This window comes from Suricata suricatta, chromosome 12 (genome assembly GCF_006229205.1).
Source record: "Suricata suricatta isolate VVHF042 chromosome 12, meerkat_22Aug2017_6uvM2_HiC, whole genome shotgun sequence".
NCBI lineage: Eukaryota > Metazoa > Chordata > Mammalia > Carnivora > Herpestidae > Suricata > Suricata suricatta.
In genome coordinates, this window is record NC_043711.1 from 77710305 (window position 1) to 77732230 (window position 21926).

General features: G+C 51.7%; 3 protein-coding genes across 9 annotated transcripts in view; all 3 read left to right on the forward strand.

Moving 5' to 3' along the window:
• On the forward strand, window positions 1-9607 carry LZTS3 (leucine zipper tumor suppressor family member 3). The gene is given in 6 exon segments (XM_029918298.1): window positions 1-90; window positions 4473-4617; window positions 4619-4636; window positions 5194-5670; window positions 5993-6856; window positions 7194-9607. Coding segments are annotated over 5 exon segments (2112 nt in total). The 5' UTR covers window positions 1-90; window positions 4473-4563; the 3' UTR covers window positions 7893-9607.
• Window positions 9608-11399: 1792 nt separating this feature from the next.
• On the forward strand, window positions 11400-21611 carry FASTKD5 (FAST kinase domains 5). 4 transcript variants are annotated; one of them, XM_029916254.1, is made up of 3 exons: window positions 11401-11488; window positions 13765-13872; window positions 18869-21611. In XM_029916254.1, exon 3 carries the CDS (start codon window positions 18906-18908, stop codon window positions 21351-21353), a length of 2448 nt encoding a protein of 815 aa, XP_029772114.1. In that variant the 5' UTR covers window positions 11401-11488; window positions 13765-13872; window positions 18869-18905; the 3' UTR covers window positions 21354-21611. The 4 variants fall into 4 exon arrangements, with proteins under 4 accessions (XP_029772113.1, XP_029772114.1, XP_029772116.1 ...); XM_029916256.1 differs by lacking the exon at window positions 11401-11488 and adding an exon at window positions 11537-12494; XM_029916253.1 differs by lacking the exon at window positions 13765-13872 and having other exon boundaries at window positions 11400-11488.
• Window positions 11406-21926, forward strand: part of UBOX5 (U-box domain containing 5) — a 36008-nt gene continuing 25487 nt past the window's right edge. For 3 of the 4 annotated variants that reach the window (XM_029916257.1, XM_029916260.1, XM_029916261.1), the window contains exon 1: window positions 11406-11488. The gene's annotated coding sequence lies outside the window, so the exon portion shown is untranslated. Of the gene's footprint in view, window positions 11489-15667; window positions 15709-21926 lie in introns of those variants that run through there. The other variant, XM_029916259.1, reaches the window with a different exon arrangement.

Sequence of the window (21926 nt, forward strand, 5' to 3'; positions counted from 1 at the left end):
GCGCCCTGCCGGGCGGGCTTCGGGCTGCGCCAGCGAGCCGGGCCGGTGGCGCCCGCGCCGAGGACCCCGCGCTGGACCCTGAGGCAGCGAGTAAGTGAGGCCAGCCTACCACCGCACCCCTCCCGGCTCCGACCTATCGCCGTGCCCGCTGCACCTAGACGATCGTCAGGCGGGACCCGGAGCTGGGGAAGGGGCGCGTCCCGCTGCTGGGGTCCCGGGGCGGGGGAGGGGAGTGGAGATAAGGCCGATGATGTCATGGATGCTTCACCAGGCCTGGGGGGAGGTGGCGGCCGGAGGGGGTGCGGCCCGGATTATGTCACCTCTTCCCTCTGCGCCCCGCCCCCCGGGGCCACACGCGCTGCTGGGGAGCAAGGGGAGGTGCGAGAGGGATTTCCTGCACCACAGAGACCCTAAGACACCTCTTCGGGATAGCCTGTGGCCGGGTCTCTCTCCTGGCGCTGCGGGCCGTGGACTGCTGGTGAATGGCGAACACCCCCATTCCCCTGCGCGGAAGCTCATGTGTGCGCGCGTGTGTGTGCTGGGGTGGGGGGGGGCGCTGTCAGCCCCCTCAGTCCTTAAACACCAGCTTCACCAGAGCCAGGATCTAGGGGATGGTTCCCTTCCTCCGTTTATGCCAAGGGAAGGTGGATCTCCACTCACACATCCCAAAGAACTTCTGAAGACCTCTGCACCCCGAAACCCCTACAGTGTCCCTAATCCCTTCTCCCTCAGTTCTTCTTCCCAGAAGTCCTTCCTGATTTTTCTGTCTGGATTCATTGCCTCTTTGCGTTGCTCATAACATGCATTCCCACATGCATTCTCTCTGCATCTCCTCAGGGTCAGGGCCCAGAGACACCCCCCCCCCCAAGACTCTGCCATCTGTGCCCCAGGGCACCAACCAGCTAGCCCCCGGGTAAGCCTCAGAGCGAAATCTCCCTGGAGTAGCCTGAGCCAAGTGGTCCAAGGCCCCTGCTCCCCAGGGGCAATCTGGATGCTGTCCTGGGAGGCAGCATTTGGATTGGTCCTTGAAGGATGCAGGGTGGGCAGAGAGCTGGGAAGAGATTTTGTGTGGAGTGGAGAGGGGCTCAGGTTAGGAGAAATAAGATGGGCAGCAGGAGATGCCTTGGAGGCCCTGCTGCAAGCTCTGCCCTGGTTCTGGGGACTGAGAGAAACGCCAGGCCTTTTACCCATAATACATTTACTTCTTAAGATTCCTGTAAGGTAGGTGTGAAAACCCGAGGTGAAATAACCTGCATGCGTTCATCCCTAATCAGTTCAGCTGGGATTTACACTTGAGCTGATGCCTCCAGAACTCCTTCAACTGTTCTTGGTGCTGCTTTTTGGAAGAATTTAGGCAGATTGGGGACAAGATCAGCTTTGCCCTTTAGAAAGAGTCTTCTGGCAGCTGTCTGTGGGAGGGAGCACAGAGGGGAAAAGGCCAGTGAGGAGCCCCCAGCAAGGGTGCTGGCAAGGGGGGCTACTGAAAGATTTAGGGGGTAAATGGGCTAGTATAGGAGCCTCTGAGACCACAAGAGAAGGGTGGTGTGTTCTTAGCTTTGGGAAGGATATAGATAGGGAGAGGTTGAGGGGTTGCTGGGTTAGAGGGACCTGCCCATGTCAACCCCAGATACAGTTCATTTGGCCCCTTTGTGACCATCAGTGCTGTGCATAATGTCCCAGGCACTGAAGGTTGATGGCACAGAGAGAGAGAGAGGCAAAACTGGGCAACAGGCGGTCAACCCAGGTTGTCGAGCTGATGCCATGAGACCGCCTATGCAGACCACACTCAGCTACCTGGGCCAGTTCAGGACCCTGGCCCATGCACAAAGCTCAAATCCTTCCCCTGGGCTCAGTTTCTGCCTGTCAGGGAAACGTATGCCCCTCTTTGTCCTGCCAGCTCCCTGATGGGGTTTTGAGAAAAGAAGCCGCAGCAGTCCAAACTTGGGAGAGACAAGGGGCAGGGAACGCATGCAGGGTTGATCATGACAGGTTAGAATTATGGCAAGACACTCTGGGGAACGAGGCCCCAGGGAGAATTGCTGTGGGTTGACAATCCAGGATTCCCCAGGTAGAGCAGGAGATGGTCCCAGGAGACAGGGAACACCTCATTTCCAACTAGGTCTCAGGGCTTTGAACTTGTCTGGAGAACACACACATGCCAGGGAAATAGTGGGGCAGAGTGGCATACAATCAGCCCAACCTAGGGGTAGGTTCTTCTTTCCTGGATCTCAGAGAAGGTAGTACTGCATGTTTATACTGCACAGAACAGCTCATAAAGCGTCTTCCCAAACATTACCCTCTGTCACTGTCATGATCAACATGATCACTTCTGAAGTTTGCTCCTGCCCACATCCAGGCATCTGGTGTAGCCCTCTTGCCTAGATCTCTAATCTCACTATTGGCACCTTCCTTCACCGTATCAACATACTCAGGTTTCTACCATGCTTAATTTAAAATTAGAAAAGAGCCTTTGGATCTCAAACCACCTTGAACTACTGCCTTCTCTGGCCTTCTCTTTTAGCAGGGAACTCTCACATCTTTCCCTCCAGACCATCTACTCCTGTAGTCTGGCTTTGCTATACACCACTTTTCTGAAGCCATTCTCTCATAGGGACCAGTGAGGTTTCCACCTGCCGAATCCAGGATACACTCTCCAATGCCAATTTTACCTGGCCCCTTTTTACTACTGGGAGCTGTTCCCAGATTCTTGAAGATTCCCTCCCCCATCCCCCACTGCTTGGTTTGCAGGGCCTGCCTTCTGGCCTCTGTCTTGCATCCACGCTGCCTCCCAGACTTCTGGGGCTTTGCCACCCTAGCTCAATGCTGGGCTCCACCCATACCACCCTTGAATGCTGACCACCCCAGGCTGTCTTTCCATCCAGTAGATGAGAGGGATCTTTCTCTGGTCCTTCCCAAAGTACCTGTTTCCCCAGACAGTCTCCCCCTTGCCCCCACTGCTGAACCCCATCTCTATGAAGTTTTGTCTTTTCTTCCTCCCAACCCTGCCCAGGCCTTCCCACTGGTTTCAGGCCTCAGGCCACTCAGCCTTCATCCTTCTAGTTTCCAGCTTCTCCCTACACTGTACCCAAGGATGTTGAAAAGGGAGTCATGCTTAGAGTGGGAGGGGGATTTTTGATTTGAAGCGTAGCTGGATGAGAATATGTGGGGAGTGGGGGCAGAGCAGGGACTAGAGAGGCACGAGAGACACCTAGGGCACCACAGGTAAGAAGGCATTCACTCTCAGGGTCCTGCATTTGCTGATACTGCACTTAAATTACTCACTAGGTGCATCTCTGGCCTCACCCTAGTCTCAGTCCTGCATGTGGGGACAGACTGGCTCTAGGGAGGAAGGTGGTAAAGTTCTGTTCTCCACCCCTGGGGGGCAGATGCTGAGAGAATGGAATTTTACAAAGGCAGTGGGGACTGGCTTGGTGGTGAACTTGCCAACCACTTAAAGCTGTAATTCCAAGTGTGGTGGCCAAAAGGCTCCTGAAGGGCAAGTTTTTTGTCAGGATCCCCCGGTCTAGAGCCTAATAGGAAGGACACAGCATGAGAATGGACATCTGGGTAGAAGACAGTCTGAGGGCCACTAAAGGGGCATGAGGTGCCACCTGGACCCCTTCACCTTCGTAGAGAAGGAGAGCTCCTTGCCTGGTTTCTCATGGGAGTGGAGGCTAAAAGCCTGAAGGGTGCCCCTGCCACCTCCGACAAACGTATTTGAGGGTCTACATCCACGGCTGGCACTGCCTGGTGCCTTTGCCCCGCTAGATTATGCAGATCTCTGGGGCAGGTGTTCCCCGGTGTGGATTTGAGACAAAGGAATCAGGAAGCGGGGCCTCCCTGAGCACAGGTAACCCGAGGCCCTGTCGTCCTGCTTGCACTGCTCCCCCTGCCATTGTGGGCCGGCCTTGGGGGAGGAGGGGGGCGCACGCTCACGGAAGGGCTCAGAGGACTTCGAAGTTCAAGGTCCATAGAGAACGGGGGTGGGGGGGGAGGGAGCAATCCAGGAAGTCTTCCCGGTGGCAGTGAATTCTTAGTAGGGGATCTGCGGCGCGGAATCCCCTGCGGGCGCAGCTGGGTGCAGAAGCCCCGCCCCTCCCCCCGCCCACCTGTGGGAAACGCAGGCCCGGAGGGAGGCACAGCCAGCGTCCGCAGCTGGCTGCATTTCGTCCTCTGCCCCGGCCTCAGCCAGCCCCGGGGCTTCTGCAGAGGTACTATCCGTGGGAAAGGGGCCCCTCGTGCTGCCGAGTTGGGGAGACCTCGGGAAGATCCCTTCGCCAAGCGCTCCCGTCGCGGTCGCTGGCAGTCCGCGAGGCCTGGGGCGTGCCTGAGGCGACCCACGGGGGCGCGCTGCGGCTGCAGCTCCCGCCCCTCCGCCCCGAGACCCCGGTCCACTCCCGCGCCCGCCGCCTCGGGGCTCCTGGCACGCGGCAGCTCCACGAGGTAGGTCCTTCATTCCTCCCATTTCGCAGAGGAGAAAACTGCCGTCCGCGATGGCTCAGTCGGCCTGTCCAAAGTCGCGCAGCTGGTTCGGGCCGAGCCCCGACTGCGAGAGTGAGGCACATGGCCCCTGCAGACCGGGCCTCAGAGGGTCCCAGGCTTGAGGACCCGTCGGCCCCCCCACCCTCTTGGAAAGGCAAGGAGAGGAGCCTGCGCTGGTATTGAGCCTCCACTTCTGCCCTTGACTGCAACACCTAGGTTAGGGGGCTGGGAAGGACCCTCTACTCACAATATTTGGATAGGGGTGGGTTCTCTCCCTCTCTTAATTTCTGAGGTTCCCTGTTGCATTCAGGTGTAATCGTACCCTTCCAACCCCATATCCCCAGCCCATGAGGTTGGGTCGGTAAGGGCCCAGACCCAGGGTAAAGAATGCCCAAGATCTGAGGGCTGCAGTGAAGAACTAGGGCTCATGGAGGAGGTGGGGTTGAGGCAGGAGTTGAGGAGTAGAATGCAAAGCTGAGAAGGTCCGAGCATGGTGCCTTGGGGCCTGGGCTTCATCTGGTAGGCAACAGTCACCCCGTCCTCTTACTAGGGCCCCATTCCTTCACCCTGGGTGTCTAGGCACTCTTGTGCCCATTGTAGGGAAGGGGACACCAAAGGGTGGGGGGCAGGTGGTCCTGGGGCTGACTTGGCTGGGGTGGTGGGAGTGGGGGTGGGACTGACTTCTCTTTGCCTTCCCACTTGTGCCCACAGTGCCCCCTTGGCTTAGTCATGGCGAAGCTGGAGACGCTACCTGTGCGCGCTGATCCAGGGCGGGATCCTCTCCTGGCCTTTGCCCCCCGGCCCTCTGAGCTCGGACCCCCAGACCCTCGCCTGACCATGGGCAGTGTGGGCAGTGGGGTGACCCATGCCCAGGAGTTCGCCATGAAGAGTGTGGGCACCCGCACAGGGGGTGGGGGCAGCCAGGGCAGTTTCCCCGGCCCCCGAAGCAGTGGTGGTGGGGCCAGCAGGGAGAGGCCAAGCCGCTACCCCTCAGAAGACAAGGCTCTCGCCAACTCCCTCTACCTCAACGGCGAGCTGCGGGGCAGTGACCACACTGATGTCTGCGGCAACGTGGTGGGCAGCAGTGGTGGCAGTAGCAGCAGCGGTGGAAGTGACAAGGCCCCACCACAGTATCGTGAGCCCAGCCATCCGCCTAAGCTCCTGGCCACCTCTGGCAAGCTAGACCAGGTCAGTCCCCAGGGACTTTTTCTGGGAGATGGGAGGCAGTCCAGAGAGGAGGGTAAAGTGGGCCTGAAGGTGGGGTTGTGGGGGCCAGAATGGAGGTTGGGCTAGGAAGCCATGAGGAGGGGGGTTGAAGGCCAAGTCTAGACTGTGGTCCCAGAGCAGAGACTTGGTTTTCAGATACCATGAGGTGGAGACCCAGCTTGGAGGGACTTCCAAGATGGAGAGTAATTGGGGGCAGGGCTGAACATGTCTCAGAGGGAAGAGGCTGGTGCTAGGGCTAAGGCACCATTCTGATGCCCACTCCTCCTTGCTTGCTTTTACTCAGTGCTCAGAGCCGCTAGTTCGGCCTTCGGCCTTCAAGCCTGTTGTACCCAAGAACTTCCACTCCATGCAGAACTTGTGTCCCCCACAAACCAATGGTACTCCTGAGGGGCGCCAGGGTCCTGGTGGTCTCAAGGGTGGACTGGACAAGTCTCGGACCATGACCCCGGCGGGCGGGGGTGGGGGCGGCCTCTCAGACTCAGGCCGGAACTCACTCACAAGCCTGCCCACCTACAGCTCCAGCTATAGCCAGCACCTGGCGCCTCTCAGTGCCTCCACCAGTCACATCAACCGCATCGGCACTGCCAGCTACGGTAGTGGCAGTGGCGGCAGCAGTGGTGGTGGCTCGGGCTACCAGGACCTGGGAACCTCCGACAGTGGGCGGGCCTCCAGCAAGAGTGGGTCATCCTCCTCCATGGGGCGATCAAGCCACCTGGGATCGGGGGAGGGCGGAGGTGGAGGCCTGCCCTTTGCGGCCTGCTCACCACCCTCGCCCAGTGCTCTGATCCAGGAGCTAGAGGAGCGGCTGTGGGAGAAGGAGCAGGAGGTGGCGGCCCTGCGGCGGAGCCTGGAACAGAGCGAGGCCGCGGTGGCCCAGGTGCTGGAGGAGCGTCAGAAGGCGTGGGAGCGCGAGCTGGCCGAGTTGCGGCAGGGCTGCAGTGGGAAGCTGCAGCAGGTGGCCCGCCGCGCCCAGCGCGCCCAGCAAGGCCTACAGCTACAGGTGCTGCGGCTGCAGCAGGACAAGAAGCAGCTGCAGGAGGAAGCAGCGCGGCTGATGCGCCAGCGGGAAGAGCTTGAGGACAAGGTGGCCGCCTGCCAGAAGGAGCAGGCTGACTTCCTGCCCCGGATGGAGGAAACTAAGTGGGAGGTGCGGGCAGGGGTCGTGGGCTTTCCCCCTCTGAGTCTCCTTTCTTCTGTCCCTCCAGAGAAACCCAGAGCTGTGTCCCACTATCACGGGGCAGTGAAGGGGGGCGGGGAAGCGATTAGGAATGTCTGTAGGCACCAGAGAGGGCCCAGGGCTGTGTAAGATGAGCCAGGTGTGTCCTGAGTCTGAGGAGGGCCCGGTGGGTCATTCTTGCATGTCCCACAAACTGACCCTGTGTCTGGGCACACTGCGTGCCTCTGGGGCTGGATGTGGTGGCTGGGGTGCCCTCCCACAGGGCTCTGCCTTGACCCTGGCCCTCCTCGCCTCTGCCCCTGCCCAGGTGTGCCAGAAGGCAGGGGAGATCTCCCTCCTGAAGCAGCAGCTGAAGGACTCCCAGGCCGACGTGTCCCAGAAGCTGAGCGAGATCGTGGGGCTGCGCTCACAGCTGCGGGAGGGCCGGGCCTCGCTGCGGGAGAAGGAGGAGCAGCTGCTCAGCCTGAGGGACTCCTTCGGCAGCAAACAGGCCAGCCTGGAGCTGGGGGAGGCCGAGCTGCCCACGGCCTGCCTCAAACCTGCGCTGACCCCCGTGGACCCGGCGGAGCCCCAGGATGCCCTGGCCACGTGCGAGAGCGACGAGGCCAAGATGCGCCGGCAGGCCGGGGTGGCCGCCGCCGCCTCGTTGGTCTCCTTGGACGGGGAGGCGGATGCTGGCGGGGAGAGCGGGACCCGGGCCCTGCGGCGGGAGGTGGGGCGGCTGCAGGCCGAGCTGGCCGCGGAGCGGCGAGCCCGGGAGCGCCAGGGAGCCAGCTTCGCAGAGGAGCGCCGCGTCTGGCTGGAGGAGAAGGAGAAGGTCATCGAGTACCAGAAGCAGCTGCAGCTAAGTTACGTGGAGATGTACCAGCGCAACCAGCAGCTGGAGCGGCGGCTGCGGGAGCGCGGGGCTGCGGGGGGTGCCAGCACACCCACCCCGCCACATGGCGAGGAGAAGAAAGCCTGGACGCCCTCCCGCCTTGAGCGCATTGAGTCCACGGAAATCTGACACCCCCCCCCCCCACCCCACCTGGGCATGCGGCCTTTTGACAAATGCCCTGTCGAAGGCCAGAGTCCCCAGTGTCCCCTCCCCACCTTCTCTCTTCCTCATGTCCCCCATGTCCCCAGACCAAAGAGGTTCTCAAAGCAGCTGTGACCAGGCCCCTCCCCTCCCCCCACAGGGGCCCCTCTGGGCAACCCACTTGGCCCCTCCTCCCAAGGAGGGGATGGAGGGAGGCAGAATGAGTGGGGGTTGAGGGGCCCAGGCAGCAGGGGAGCCCATGCTCCCCTTCTTAGCACTGCTTTGTTGGAGATGGAGATAGCAGGCCTGCAGTGCCATGAGGTGCCCCAGCCCCTTGGTAGGTCTGGGCTGCTACTGTTGGCCACCCCGGTGTCCAGTGACGCTCTCTGTGGTCACCTCCTAGGCCATGTAGCCTGAGAGGGCCTGCATGGGATCTACTGAAGCTGACAGACCTTGGGCTCCTGGCCTCTCTCCTTCCTGCTCTATTATCCCTCCCTGGGCAGATTGGCAGGACAGTTGGGAGCAGATGGCCTGTCTGAGGTTGAGAGGGCTACCTGCCCGGCCCCTCCCCCCCAAGGTCTTTTGGGCTTAGGCCTCAGAGCCTGGCCTGGTCCTGAGTGTATGTCGGTATATGTGTATCAGGCTGGAGGGGAGGCTGGGCCAGAGGCTCAGTGCCCAGGGAAGATCTGTCCTCCTGTACTTGGGAAGGCTTACCTGGAGGCTTCTTAGCTCTACCCCCACCCTTCTGGCCAGGATCCCACAGGGTGATAGTCCCATCTGCTTGGCTCACCCCACACCCAGGGCCACTGTCCGGCTCTAACTACAGTTATTAAGTGCTACCTGCCTCTCAGGCACTCCCCTCACCCAGTTTCTGAGGTCATATGAGTGTGACGTCTTCCTGTGTCTTCTCCCACTCGATTCCCCCAGCCTCCCTCTGCTTTCATGCTCAGAACATCATTGTCCTAGGCCACCTCTTCCCCCAAACCTCACCTTTTCTTCCAGTAGAAAATTCTGCTTGATCTTTGGTGCACTGCCCACTTCCAAGCTCCAATGGGCCCAAGCCTGAGCCAGAGGCCTTTGTTTTGGGGGGCGAGAGGGATGGTTGTGATTGCCCTTGGAGGACAAGGCTGACCTGAGAGGAACACTGAACCTCTGAGTTCCCAGGACCCTGGGTTTGCCCAGGGTAGGCCTGGCATGGCCATTGGTGGGGGCTGGGACAGCAATGTCACTTCCCTCCTCTCAGTATCCTCTCAGTCTATCTCTGTAAGATAGGAAGGGAAAGGCAAATTTCTAATTCACCAGCAATAAAAATTAGAGGAGGCTTGGCCCTCAACCCTTGTATTTCTCTCTTTCCACTCTCTTCCTCCCACCCACAAGACTGGGTTTGGAGGGCAGGGTGGAGAGAGCTGGCAACTACTGTGAGCAAGTTCCCTAACCCGTGACCAGCCTCCTCCCATGACTGGTGACTGTTTAATGAGCTGTGCGTCCCCCACAAAAACAAGAGTGCCCCTCTGTGAGGCCTCTGTCCCTCTGCACAGCCCCTTTCCGGTGACCCTCACCAGATCTCTGAACTGGGTGAGGGAGCCATCCTGGTAATCACTGCCCGTTCCACTCACCCCCTCACTGCACCTGCCCCAGAACCTGGGCCTAGGCCAGAGGGGCAGGGGGAAGAGAAGGCATTAGTAGAAAAAAAAATAGAAAAATATATGAACAGACTCAGCTTTGGGACTTCCAACCACAAAAGAAATTATATATAAATATATATAAATATATATATCTACCATATGTGATGGAAAGACTTCATTTTCTTTTCCCAAAGAAATAAAATGGAGAAAGCCTCTTGAGTGGCATTCTTTGGCCTGCTTGTGTCTTTGTGGGTTTGGGAGGTGAAGCCTGGGGTGGAGTGTGGAGGGCAAAGCTGGAGTAAACAGATTTCCCAGAGGAGGCATAAGACTGGAGGTGCTTACTGGGCTGCGACAGAAGTTTGGCCCACAGCCCAAGCTCCTCCCTGTTGTCCAGGAGGAGTTGTGGTTCCAAGTTTCTGATTTCTCTTCAGGTAGGATTGTCACCCTGAAGGGTTTCTAGGTGGTTCCAACTCAGCATCTGGACACCAGGCTGCTGCTTGGAAGGCACGTGATGTAGGACAGCTAGGTGCAGCGTCTTGAGTCACGTGCGATTGGCCAGTGTTTGAGGGCAAAATACAAGAACATGAAAGCTGAGAACAGATTTGTAATTAGCGGTGAGGCCCTAAAGACAGAATGGACCCAAGAGTGCTGTGAGCATGGAGCTGTCCTTTGGGGGCAAGTGTTGTTCTTTATGGTAATTGTTTCTGTCATCTTTACAGAGCCCCCAGTAAAGAATATCTCCCACTGCAAGTAACAATTTGATTTACAAGACTTTAAAGAGTGGTTTATTTTTCCTTACCTGACAATTCTGGTCACAAGCATCCTGTCATAGGTATTGTTTCAAGGACATAAGACTTAATGTTCCTACTCTGTCACCTTTAGTATGTAGTTCCCTCCATGCCACAAAGTGGCTGCCACAGCTCCATGAAGGGATTGAGGCAGTACTACTTTATCATGAAGGTAAAAGCTTTCCCAGAATTATGCCAGTTAGTTTCCCTTTCACGTTGTTGGGCAGAACTGAGTGGCATCCTCTCCTCACTTCAAGGGAGGCCGGAAAATTGAGTATTAGGTCTGGCCCAAGTGAGAAAACCAGGCAAACCGCGCCCTCCGCAGAGCTTTGTAGTTGGGATGCCAGGCTCACCGTTCCTTGCAGTGAAGTGTCCTCACTGTATTGGTTCTTGTCTTCCAGACAATATGATGCCCTGGAGGGAAAGTCAATTCTCAAGTCTCCTTCACAACACTTAGGATAGGTGGACCAGCAACCAAAGCACTGACAAAGTATGACAAACCAAACCAGCAGTGCTCAAGTTTCCCCCAGAACAGCAGTGTTGGGTCAAGCCCTCTTGGAGGATCTCTTCCTCGCCTAGGTGCTGATAGCAGCTCAGGTGTGAGCCCCTCTACTTAGGGAGGTGAAGGATGTCCCCGGCCTCATCCACCATAGCACTAGCCTCCTCCAGCTCTGGCTCCTCATATGCATTTCTCCTAACAGGCTCGGCTATTCATCACTAACTCTTCTCCTGAGAGCACTTCCCAGATGCATCTCGATTATTGATTATTACCCTCACCATACAGATGAGAAACTAGGCTTAGACAGTTACGTGATTTCTCTAAGGCTATAAAACCCTGAATGGCGGCCTGGGATTCGAACCTGTGTCTACGATATTTAGCGACTTCCAGAGCGGTCCATCCACGGCGCTGTTTCTCCTCCAGCGGTCCTAGACTCCCCCCCGCCCCGGCCTCTTGGCAACGTCCTACAATGGAAAACGTCCTTGGAAAACGCTGACAGAGCCTTTTGAGCCTCGGCCGCACCCGTCACCGGCGCAGCGGGCGGAAGTAGCGGGCAGTCGGCCGGAAGTGGAGCTGTGAGGTCCGGGTGGTGGTGGTGAAGTGGTGGCGGCGCCGCGGCAGCTCGCGGGATCCAGGGTCTGGTGTTGCGGCGCCCGTGTTCGCCAGGCTCAGGTGAGTGGCGGCGGCCGGGGATGAGCTCTCGGCGGCCGCTCCCTGTCCACCTGGGCCTTGGTCCGTGTCTCGCGTGCTGGGCAGTGCAGGGCTGGGCCCTTCCGGGCCCGGGCTGCGGACTCCCCTCGCAGGTCGGCTTTAGGCAGAATGTCGGCGACCGCGCGGCTCCAGAGTTCTGTGACCTTGGGCAAACGGTTCATGTGCATCTTGACTTTCCACTGTGAGACGGTGATGGTAACCGCCTGCCCCACAGGGCTGTGTTGTGGGAATCCAGTGAGGTGTTTTGCGGCACTTCGTTCCCACGCTTAACACGTGCATGCGAATCACTCAGGGATCTGGAGCGTGAGTCTGTAGGTCAAGGGTAAGTTTCGAGATAAGCCTTCCTGCCCAGCTTCCCGGTGAGGCCGATGTCGCTTGTCTGCAGGCCCCTAGGGTCCTTTGCTTAGTACCTGGGTCAACTTGAGCCTTCAGTAAATATCAGTACGGTGTATATAGCTTGTTCCCATTTTTAACAGACGGTTTCTAGTTGCACAAACCTAAGGGTATTACTGATGTCTTCCTCCCTTTTCTCTCCAGAGGTAAGAAAAATAATCGCCCTTTCCATTTCCGTACAAATCATGACAAAGCTCTTCTGTCCTGACTCAGGGAGCTTCGAGCACTCTGTAAACCAGTGGAACTCATTGTCCTCCTTAGGTCATGCTTCATTGCTCACCCACGTAAACCCTCGGACAGTGAGTGTTTCACCCTATGCAGCTGGCGGCCAAGTGCCTTAGCACTAGCGTGTCTGGGTTCTGAACTCTAAGCATTTGTTGCAGGTGGAATGTGAATCCCTGTTTTCCGCACTTTGCTCACATGTGGTGAGTAGTAGGAAAGCCTCCTTTCCAGAACTAGATTCTACAGCTCACTGCTCTGAATGGCCTCAGGCAAGCTCTGGCATGAATTCACTACTGCCTAGTAGACCTGAATAAAATCCGGAGGCTCAGTGTTGCATAATACAACAGCGGAGGTGAGGCCTTTGGGAGTTGTGCAGGTCTAGTTTGTTTGACGGTTTGGTTTTCTTCCCCATCTATTGTTTTAGCAGTCTTTTAGCAGTTCCATTCACACCAGCTGAGGGAACCTGAGGGCTGCTCTCTGTTGTTATGCCCAGAGATTTTCTTTCCTTTTTTTTCTTTTTTTGAGTTGGGGGAGAGAGAGAATCTCAAGCAGGCTCCATCCCCAGCGCGGAGCCCAGCGCCGAGCCCAACGCACGGGCTGGATCTCACCACTGTGAGATCATGACCTGAGCCGAAACCAGGAGTCAAACATTTAACCCACTGAACCACCACCCAGGTGCCCCATATACCCAGAGATTTTCTAAAGACAGAGTGTTATGAATCCTTTAAGAGCAGTGGCTCTAACAATCCTCTGTGGGGCCTTGTCAGGCGGTATCCACTCAGACTCTTCTTGCCGTTACTTTTTTCCTTTTTTTTTTAATATTTATTTGTTTTTAAGACCGAGAGAGCGTGAGCAGGGGAGGGGCAGAGAGAGAGGGAGACACAGAATCAGAAATAGGCTCCAGGCTCCGGGCTGTCTGCACACAGCCCGACACGGGACTCAAACCCAAACCGTGAGATCATGACCTGAGCTGAAGTTGCATGCTTGACCGACTGAGCCACCCAGGCACCCCATCTTCTTGCCATTCTGATAGAGGAATAGCAGAGTCTAAGAAGGAGAGGAAGGTCTATATAAGCTAAAAAAAATTTTCACAGGTAATTGATGTTCTGTTTTCTCTAGTAAGAATGGAAACTAGAATGAAGTGAAGGGGCTGGACTGTTAGACTTCTTTTGGGTTTGGCTTAACTCTGGATGATACTTGTATTGGCCTAACCACCTTAGCACTAGTGTTTGAGCATAGTGGTGGTGGTGGTGGTGGTAGTAGATCGCTCTCTTGTAGGCTCTGTTACAGTGTGGAAACAGAATCTAGCCCAGTTAGCATTTGCATTAACAGCTAAGGGTCCTTAGGTCAGACACTAAGCCCTCACCAGGAGCATTAACCTTTGTAGACTCTCAACACCTAGAGAATGTTAGTTTTGTGTTTTTTTTAATGCTCGGGGTTGCTCAACAAATTATTTGCTAAGACAAGATTCGAGTTTGAAGTGTTCATTTATTTGTGGCAGTTTTATCAGGACAGAGGAGGGTTAAATCTTTCTAGCAAAAGTATGGAAATCATAATCAAGGGAGGAGATCCAGTAACTGGTGACTTAAATACGCTGAGAGTGTTATATACTTAATCTACAGTTAGCATGGCTGTCTTCCTCCGTCTGGCTCCCTTCCTCTAACTTCTGGACTGTAGTTTAAAATGAAGCTATTCGGCCTTGCTCAGACCTGTACCTGGAAGGTGGAAAGTTAAGATTCCTCACTCCTGTGAAATTACATTGTTCAGGGTGGTTGGACAGTGCCAGGGGTCCTGAGGCGCCATTCTGGTTCATTAGGACCCCTAACGAGCTGGGGAAGAGGATGTACATGTGGCACTTAAACTAGGAAGGGAGCTTCTGTTGATGTCACGTGTCTTTGAACATTTAGAGAATGTGTCAGGAGTTATTGATCGGGCATCTGTCTCATACTGTTCCCTTTCCAGCTTTTTTATGGATTCTCGGGGAGTCCTTAAGGAAGGACGAGCCACTTTCTAGGCATCACATCCTGACAGCCTCTCCTTCACAGTGCCTTTTCTCCTCCCTGTTTTGCTTTATTGGTTCTATACCTTCCCTGTGTTTCTTTCCTTTTCTTCCCCACAGTACTCAAGACCAGACTTCCGAAGTGATTATATTTCAGACCTGTATTTGTAGATATGGTGTCTATACAGTTACACTAAAACTTGCATGGTGACAAATGAAGTAGCTACCGTTTGCCTTTTGCTGTTGGCTCTTCATGCCTCTTCGATTCTGCATTTTGTCATCATTTCTGTTACTGGGCATCCATAAAGGAGTTCTAGGGGCGCTTGGGTAGCTCAGTCGGTTAAGCGTCAGACTCTTCATTTTGGCTCAGGTCATGATCTCACGGTCTGTGGGTTCGAGCCCTGTGTCGGGTTGTGCGCTGACAGCGTGGAGCCTGCTTGCAATTCTCTGTCTCTCTGCCCCTCCTGGTTCACTCGCTCTCTTAAAAATAAATATTAAAAAAAAAACAGTTCTATGGACAGTAGGAATTACGTGGTCTAGAAAAGCTTTTCAACATTTTCCTGGAGACTTGAGCTTACTTTCTTTGAATATTGATTGTCTTCTTGAAGAATACCTTAATTTCCTGTTAGTACATGCATTTTGCAAATTTCACTTTTGTCAAACTTATACGTGATTTACACAGTCAAATAGTTTGATGGACTTAATAACACTAAATATTAATTCCCTTTCTTTTTCCCTCCATTTTTTTTATGGTGATCTCTGATCAGTGATTATGTCTCACTGAAAGCTCAGATGATGCTTAGCATTTTTTTTTGTTCTATTCATTACGCATTCATTTATTATTCTTTAAACCACACATATACATTTTACACATTTGAATGTATAATATATCCCATAACAAAAAAATTTTTTTTAATATAACACAATTTATTTTTTTAACATATGCAATTATTTTCCATCATTTACAATACAGTAGTTACAATGACTCTCCAAACAGAAAAGCAAAGTAAAAAATCAAAACCCCCACTTCTATTTCATGTAATTAGACTTATACAGAAATTAGAAGGTTAAGTACCAACTAGTTAATCACCTAATTTCACAGCTACCTGAAGTGGCAATCGTTATATAGCAGCTTATCTATGATACATTCAAGATAAATGATAGAATTTATTACTTGTCCATAAGCTAAAACACAGCCTGCTTAATACCTTTCCTTAAATTCCACCTCTATACTACAGTATACTTGAGGTCCATGCAAAAAAGTAGCTACCTATTATATAGGAAATGGATGATTAAGTCTTTGGTGCTATAAAAGCAACTTCATTTAAACATAACCACCCCCACGATGCTTAGCATTTTTTAGCAATAAAGTATATTATCATGAAGATGGGAGTGTTGGTTTTAGATATATATTGCACACTTGACAGATTACAGTATGTGGAAACATAGCTTTTTCTGTGCCTTGGGAAACCAGAAAATTCCTTTGACTCACTTTATTGTGATGCTCACTTTATTGCAGTGGTCTGGAACCGATCAGCACTGTCTCGAGGTAACGCCTGTATCAGAGGTGAGAGAGGCTTTCAAGTTCACCCAGTTCAAACCCTCCAGCTCCCTGGAAACCCTAGAGATTGTTCAGGGTCCTCCCCACTTCTCTGGAATTTGGCTCTTCTTGTCTAGAGTACGCCAGCGATGTGGGTTTGGAATCAGACGATCTTTGAGGTCAAACCCTACTCCATCCCTTAGCTGTGTAACCTTCAGCAGGTGTCTTAATCTTGTGAAGTCTCCTTTTCCTCATCCCCAACATGCAGATCATAAAACCTGCTTTACAGAGAGGTTGTAAGGGTTGGAACTAATGCAGATAAAAAAGCTCATCTGAGCCTTGGCACAGAGGAGGCCCTAAGATAATTGGGGCTGTTGTTTTTTCCCCTCTTGGGACTTAACCTGTATTTTTGCAGATTAAAAAGAGCCACGTTAATTCAAAATGCAGAGTCTCCACCACTCAACCATTAGCATCCAAGGGAATGGTTTTTTCATTTGAGGAGCATACCCAGTAACTTTATTCATTAAGTACTCTTAGGTAGTATTAATTGAAGTAATTTAAGTCATTTAATGTGCTTTTGTTTATTTATTTTGAAATGTTTATTTTTGAGAGAGCGTGTGTGTGTGTTTGCAGGGGAGAGGCAAAGAGACAGAAACAGAGTACCTCAAGCAGGCTCCACGCTCTCAGTGCAGAGCCACATCTGGGGCTCAAACTCAACGAACCATGAGATCATGACCCGAGTCAAAATCAAGAGTCAGACAGTCACCCTACTGAGTTACCAAGGTGCTTCAGTGTGCTTTTAAAATTCTATTATTTGGCTCTCTGGGTGGCTCAGTAGGGTAAGTCTTCCATTTCGGCTCAGGTCATGATTTCACAGATCATGGGTTTGAGCCCCATGTCGGTCTCTGTGCTAACAGCTCAGAGCCCGGAGCCTGCTTCAAATTCTTTGTCTCCCTATCTCTTTGTCCTTCCTCTGCTCATGCTCTGTCTCTCTCTTCCTCAAAAGTAAACATTAAAATTTTTTTTAATAAAAAATAGTTGTATTGTTTATTGGGATGCCTGGAAGCCTTAGTCAGCTCAGTGTCTGGCTCTTGATTTCAGCTCAAGTCATGATCCCAGGGTTGTGGGATGGAGCCTCATGACAGGCTCTGCACTGAATTTGGAACCTGCTTGGAATGCTCTCTCTCCCTTCTGCCCCTCTTGTGTGTGCGTACTCTCGCTTTCTCAAATAAAAATAAAATAAAAAATAAAAGTATATTATTTATAAAGGTATTTGTTAAATTTATATACTCTTTTGTATTAACAGTCTCAATGCCAATAAAAAAAAGTTAATTTAGCAAAGGGAAAGTCTTCCCCACAGAGAAGTTATGTAGTTACTTTCCTTTCATATCAGTGTATTTCAGGTGATGGCACTCATTTGTATTCTGTTTGTTTCACTCAATAGGTGTATGTCCTTTTTCTCGTGTTAATGCTTGCCATACACCTATCCTGTAAGCCAGCCCCCTCCTTCTGGATGGACACTTGGATTGTATTCAGTTTTTTGCCTTTTTTCTTTTTTAAGTAAATTTAAGTATTTTTAAGTAATCTACACCCAGTGTGGGGCTTGAACTTTCAACCCCTAGATTCAAATTGCACACTCTGCTGACTGAGCCAGCCAGGCACCCCAGTTGTTTGCTCTAGGGTAGCAGTTATTTTGTTTAAAAAAAAAAAAAAAAAGTTTTGTTCCCCACCCCCCCCAGTTATTTCTTCCAAACTAGTTCCCAAGGTGAGATGAAGCTCAACAAATTTGAACAGTCTGTTGAGCATCCTAGTCTTGATTTTGGCTCAGGTCATGATCCCACGGTTGTGGGATTGAGCCCCGTATCAGGTTCTGCTCTGAGTGTGGCACCTTCTTGAGATTCTCTGCCTCTCTCTCTCTTCTCTCTCCCCTCTCCCCCTCTATTAAGAAAACAAACAAACAAACAAACAAAAACCAAACAGGTGGAAGGGCAGATTGGGCTCCTGGACCATAGTTTGCTGACATCTGGTCTTTAATAACATTTGGACTCATAGATTGAAACCTGGTAGACAGAATGGTCCACAAGGCCATAGTAAAGAAGTAAGTGTATGAAGACTTAATGTAAAAGAATTCTACTCTTGTTCACAAAGAAATTAGAGCACACATTCCTACCATCCAGAGAAGCTGTGTAGCTGGACTGCCCTTACAAAGCCACTGGCCTGCCCTGTGGTCACCTTGTTCTCATGCTATGGACTCTGGAAGGAAGAGGTTGACAGGGGAATTGGACAGGTATTTTCAGAAAGTCACAGAACCCCTTGCGGGACAGCAACAGCCCTGTCCACGTCTTGGTGTCTCAGGGCTCACTGGGTTTTGCTTGCCAGGCGTTGGCATTTATCAAATGGAAGGAAAGCTTAAAAGCCTTTAGAGAAAGCAAGAGTATAGCAGAGCCCGTTTCATAGGCTCTCGTGGCTTCTACCATGAGGGAAAGTGGGACCTGTACTGCGCAGAGGCAGGATCACCAGCACCTGACTCACTGGCAGCATTGCTAATCGGCCGCCTCCAGAGGAAAGCTGTGCTGCTCCCCTCCCATGTCAGCTGGGCAGGCGTGCGAGTTGGTGTTTCCTGAACCATGAGCCCAGCTTTGAGATGCTTTTTGCTTCCCACCCATGAATGGACAGCAGAGCCTCAGCCTGCTGCCTTCTCCCACCAAAATGAGTTTTTGAGTATACATCCTAACTGTAATAGCAGTTCAAAGTCTGTGGTAAGTCTCCTGTCCAGGAGACTAGGCACTTCTGACAGGTGCGGGAGTGATATTAGAAAACAGTTCAGTATGGTGTGGGAGATGGGCATTAGAAAACAATTCGGTAGTCGAAAGTTTTATGCTTCAGGAAAAAGGAGGGTTATTGGAGGTATAATTAATTAAACTTTGCATCAAGTACCACTTTTTACTTTTGGTGTTAGCATAGCAGCTTTACCAACTTGCTTATTCTTCAAGGGGGCCCTTTATGCATTGATAGCAAGGAGCAGGAGCTTTTATCCTGGATGTGTGCTGTCTTGTCATTTAGGCATTTACTAGCGTTGAACTTACTTGAGTGGACAGCAATGTAGTTTAATCCATTTCTTATAATGTGTAAATTTTGGTATTGTGATAGGTGGAAGCCACTTATTCTTCATCTACCCTTTTTTCAGTATCTGGCACCAATTCTGGCCCAGTCATTTGTGACCCATGGCTCTTGCGATATGCCGAAGATTTCCAGGTAGTTTCTGTGGAATGCCTCCCCGTCCAGCTCTAATCAAGCACCATGTAGACCAGAAATTGCTTGGACAGACCTGTAAGGACTGTGTCCTGACTGCCAAAACGGTCAGTACTGACACCAGAACAGTACCCACTCTCAAGTTGTTAAAACCTTTAGGATACCGAGCATTTTGCAGTCCTTTTGCCTCCAGCACAGCCCAAAGTGTGACATACTGGAATGTGGGAAGCTTCACCCGGCCGAGAGGACAGGACCCTCCAGAAGACAGCAGCCTCTGCCATCCTGCCAAAAAAGTTGAGAACATTCATAGCGGTTCCGCCTCCCAGAGGATCCTGACGACCAGCAGAGCCCTCCCAGGTTTGGAACATGGCAGGGCTTCTGCCTCTAAGGCCAGCACATTGAAACCGGGCTCACGCAGGCCTGCAGGAGTTGTTGACGGGGATATAGAAGTTTTTGACTCCTTTGAAGACCCCCGAGGTTTCCTACAGCTAAGACCGGAGTACCAGCTTCACAGCTATAACAGATCTGAGACTTGTCAGCCCCTGTCTGTTTCAGAAGGTGAATTAATTTTGCACAAAGTCACAATTCATCAAGATACTCTCCAGCCCCAAGTCATTGCTGATTATTTCTGTAAGCTGAGCTGTTTGCCTGCAGAGCAGCGTCCGGTTTTGCTGTCCAGTGCCAGCTTTGCTTCTCTCTGCCAGCTGAGTGTGCAACACATACAGCTCTTTGATGTCCCAGATCTGATCAGTATTTTGAAAGCCTTTGTCAGTTTGGGAATCCCCCACTCCCATTCAATGCTAGATGTGTATGAAATCAGATTTTGCAGTAAGGTGTGGGAGATGAGTCTGGATCAGCTTCTCTTGGTGGCTGATATCTGGCGATGCTTGGGCCGCAGAGTACCTCGGTTTTTAAAAATCTTTTTTAGTTACCTTAATTTGCACTGGAAAGATCTATCCTTGTCCCAGCTGATTCACTTAATTTATATTATAGGTGAAAGTCGTCAGGTACCCCAAGAGCTAATGCAAAAACTGGAATCACTGATTCTCAAGTACATAGATGTGATCAACTTAGAGGAGGTTGGCACAATCTGTTTGGGGTTCTTTAAATCAAGTAGTAGTCTCTCTGAATATGTCATGCGGAAAATTGGAGACTTGGCTTGTACTGACATGCAGCATCTGAGCAGTTATGCCTTAGTGAATATTCTTAAAATGTTCCGTTTCACTCACGTGGATCACGTAAATTTCATGAAGCAATTTGGCCAGATTGCTCCTCAGCGAATTCCTTTTCTAGGGGTTCAGGGTGTCATGCACCTGACTCTTGGTTGCTCGGCCTTACGCATCCTGGATGAAGGGATAATGAACGCTGTGGCTGCTTCTTTGCCTCCGAGAGTGGCATACTGCCGAAGTAAAGATGTTGCCAAGATTCTGTGGTCCTTTGGAACTCTGAATTACAAGCCACCCAATACCGAAGAGTTTTATTCTAGTCTGATAAATGAGATTCACAGAAAGATGCCTGAGTTCAATCGATACCCAGAACACCTGCTCACCTGCCTGCTGGGCCTGGCATTTTCTGAGTACTTTCCATTAGAGCTCATCAATTTTGCTTTGAGTCCAGAGTTCATCAGGTTAGCTCAGGAAAGGACTAAGTTTGAACTCACTAAGGAGCTATATACTCTTGATGGTACAGTTGGCATCGAGTGTCCAGATTATAGAGGCAATCGTCTTAGTCCTCACCTTCAGCAAGAGGGATCGGAAATGCTGTGGAATTTAGCAAGGAATGATATGTGCTCAAAGCCTGAATTCCTGGAAGCTCTCTTTTTACTTGAGAACATGTTGGGGGGGCCCCAGTACATCAGACACCATATGATTCTGCCTCATACCCGATCTTCTGACTTAGAGGTCCAGCTTGATGTTAACATGAAGCCATTACCCTTTAACAAAGAAGCCATATCAGTTCAAGATGAAGCCAAAGTAAGGCTTAAGCATGTGGGAGTCAGCATTACAGATGATCTGATGAATCAGCTACTGAAAGGGAAATCAAGAGAACGTTTCCAGGGAGAAATTGCATCAGAGACCAAACAGCGGGAAAGGGAATTAGAGAACGCAGGCATACCTTTGAGGAGCTCCCTTTGCAGTGTGGCAGACAGATTGGGGGCCATGGAGATGGCTGATCCTTGTCCCCCAGCTTGCACACAGGCCCCACAAGTGAAGCTGGCTATTCAGTTGACAAATAAAAACCAGTACTGCTATGGTTCCAGGGATCTGCTTGGACTGCACAATATGAAGAGGCGGCAGTTGAATCGGCTTGGGTACCGTGTGGTAGAGTTATCTCACTGGGAATGGCTCCCACTACTGAAACGAACTCGCTTAGAAAAGCTGATGTTTCTCCATGAAAAAGTGTTCACCTCTGCTCCCTGAAGGGCTTTCAGGGACACCATACCTGGTAAATGTGATTGAGGTACACTGTGCAAGGTGTTGGGAAACCGTTACAAAAGCCAGAATATAGGTTTGGTAATGAAATCTGTTGAGGAGACTTAGTTGTGCTCTTGTCTATGGCAGAGGGAAGTTATGTGTGTGTTGCTGTGAATTAATTGTAACTTGGCCCCATTGTACAAGTTGTTGCCAATTTGTGTGGGTAACTAATAAACATCTTAAAATTCCCTTATTTTCAAGTAATCCTGTCCTATTCTTCCTCTGTGTATTGGCCTTATCTCATGATTATTTTGAATTTTTAAGATAAGAGGGTAGTCAGACATTGTCAAACCCAATTTTTAAAAAATGGATTTCATATACTTTAAGAGTCTTTTGGGGTACTTGGGTGGCTCAGTTGGTGAAACATCTGACTTCGACTCAGGTCATGATCTTATAGTTCATGAGTTCAAGCTCAACGTCGGGCTCTGTGCTGACAGTTCCGAGCCTGGAGCCTGTTTCAGATTCTGTGTCCTCTCTCTGCCCCCTCCCTGCTTGTATTCGCTCTCTCAAAAGTAAATA

Bases quoted from the DNA above. Each gene is read 5' to 3' on its own strand.
- FASTKD5 (XM_029916253.1), top strand. From the start codon at position 18,906: ATGGCTCTTGCGATATGCCGAAGATTTCCAGGTAGTTTCTGTGGAATG.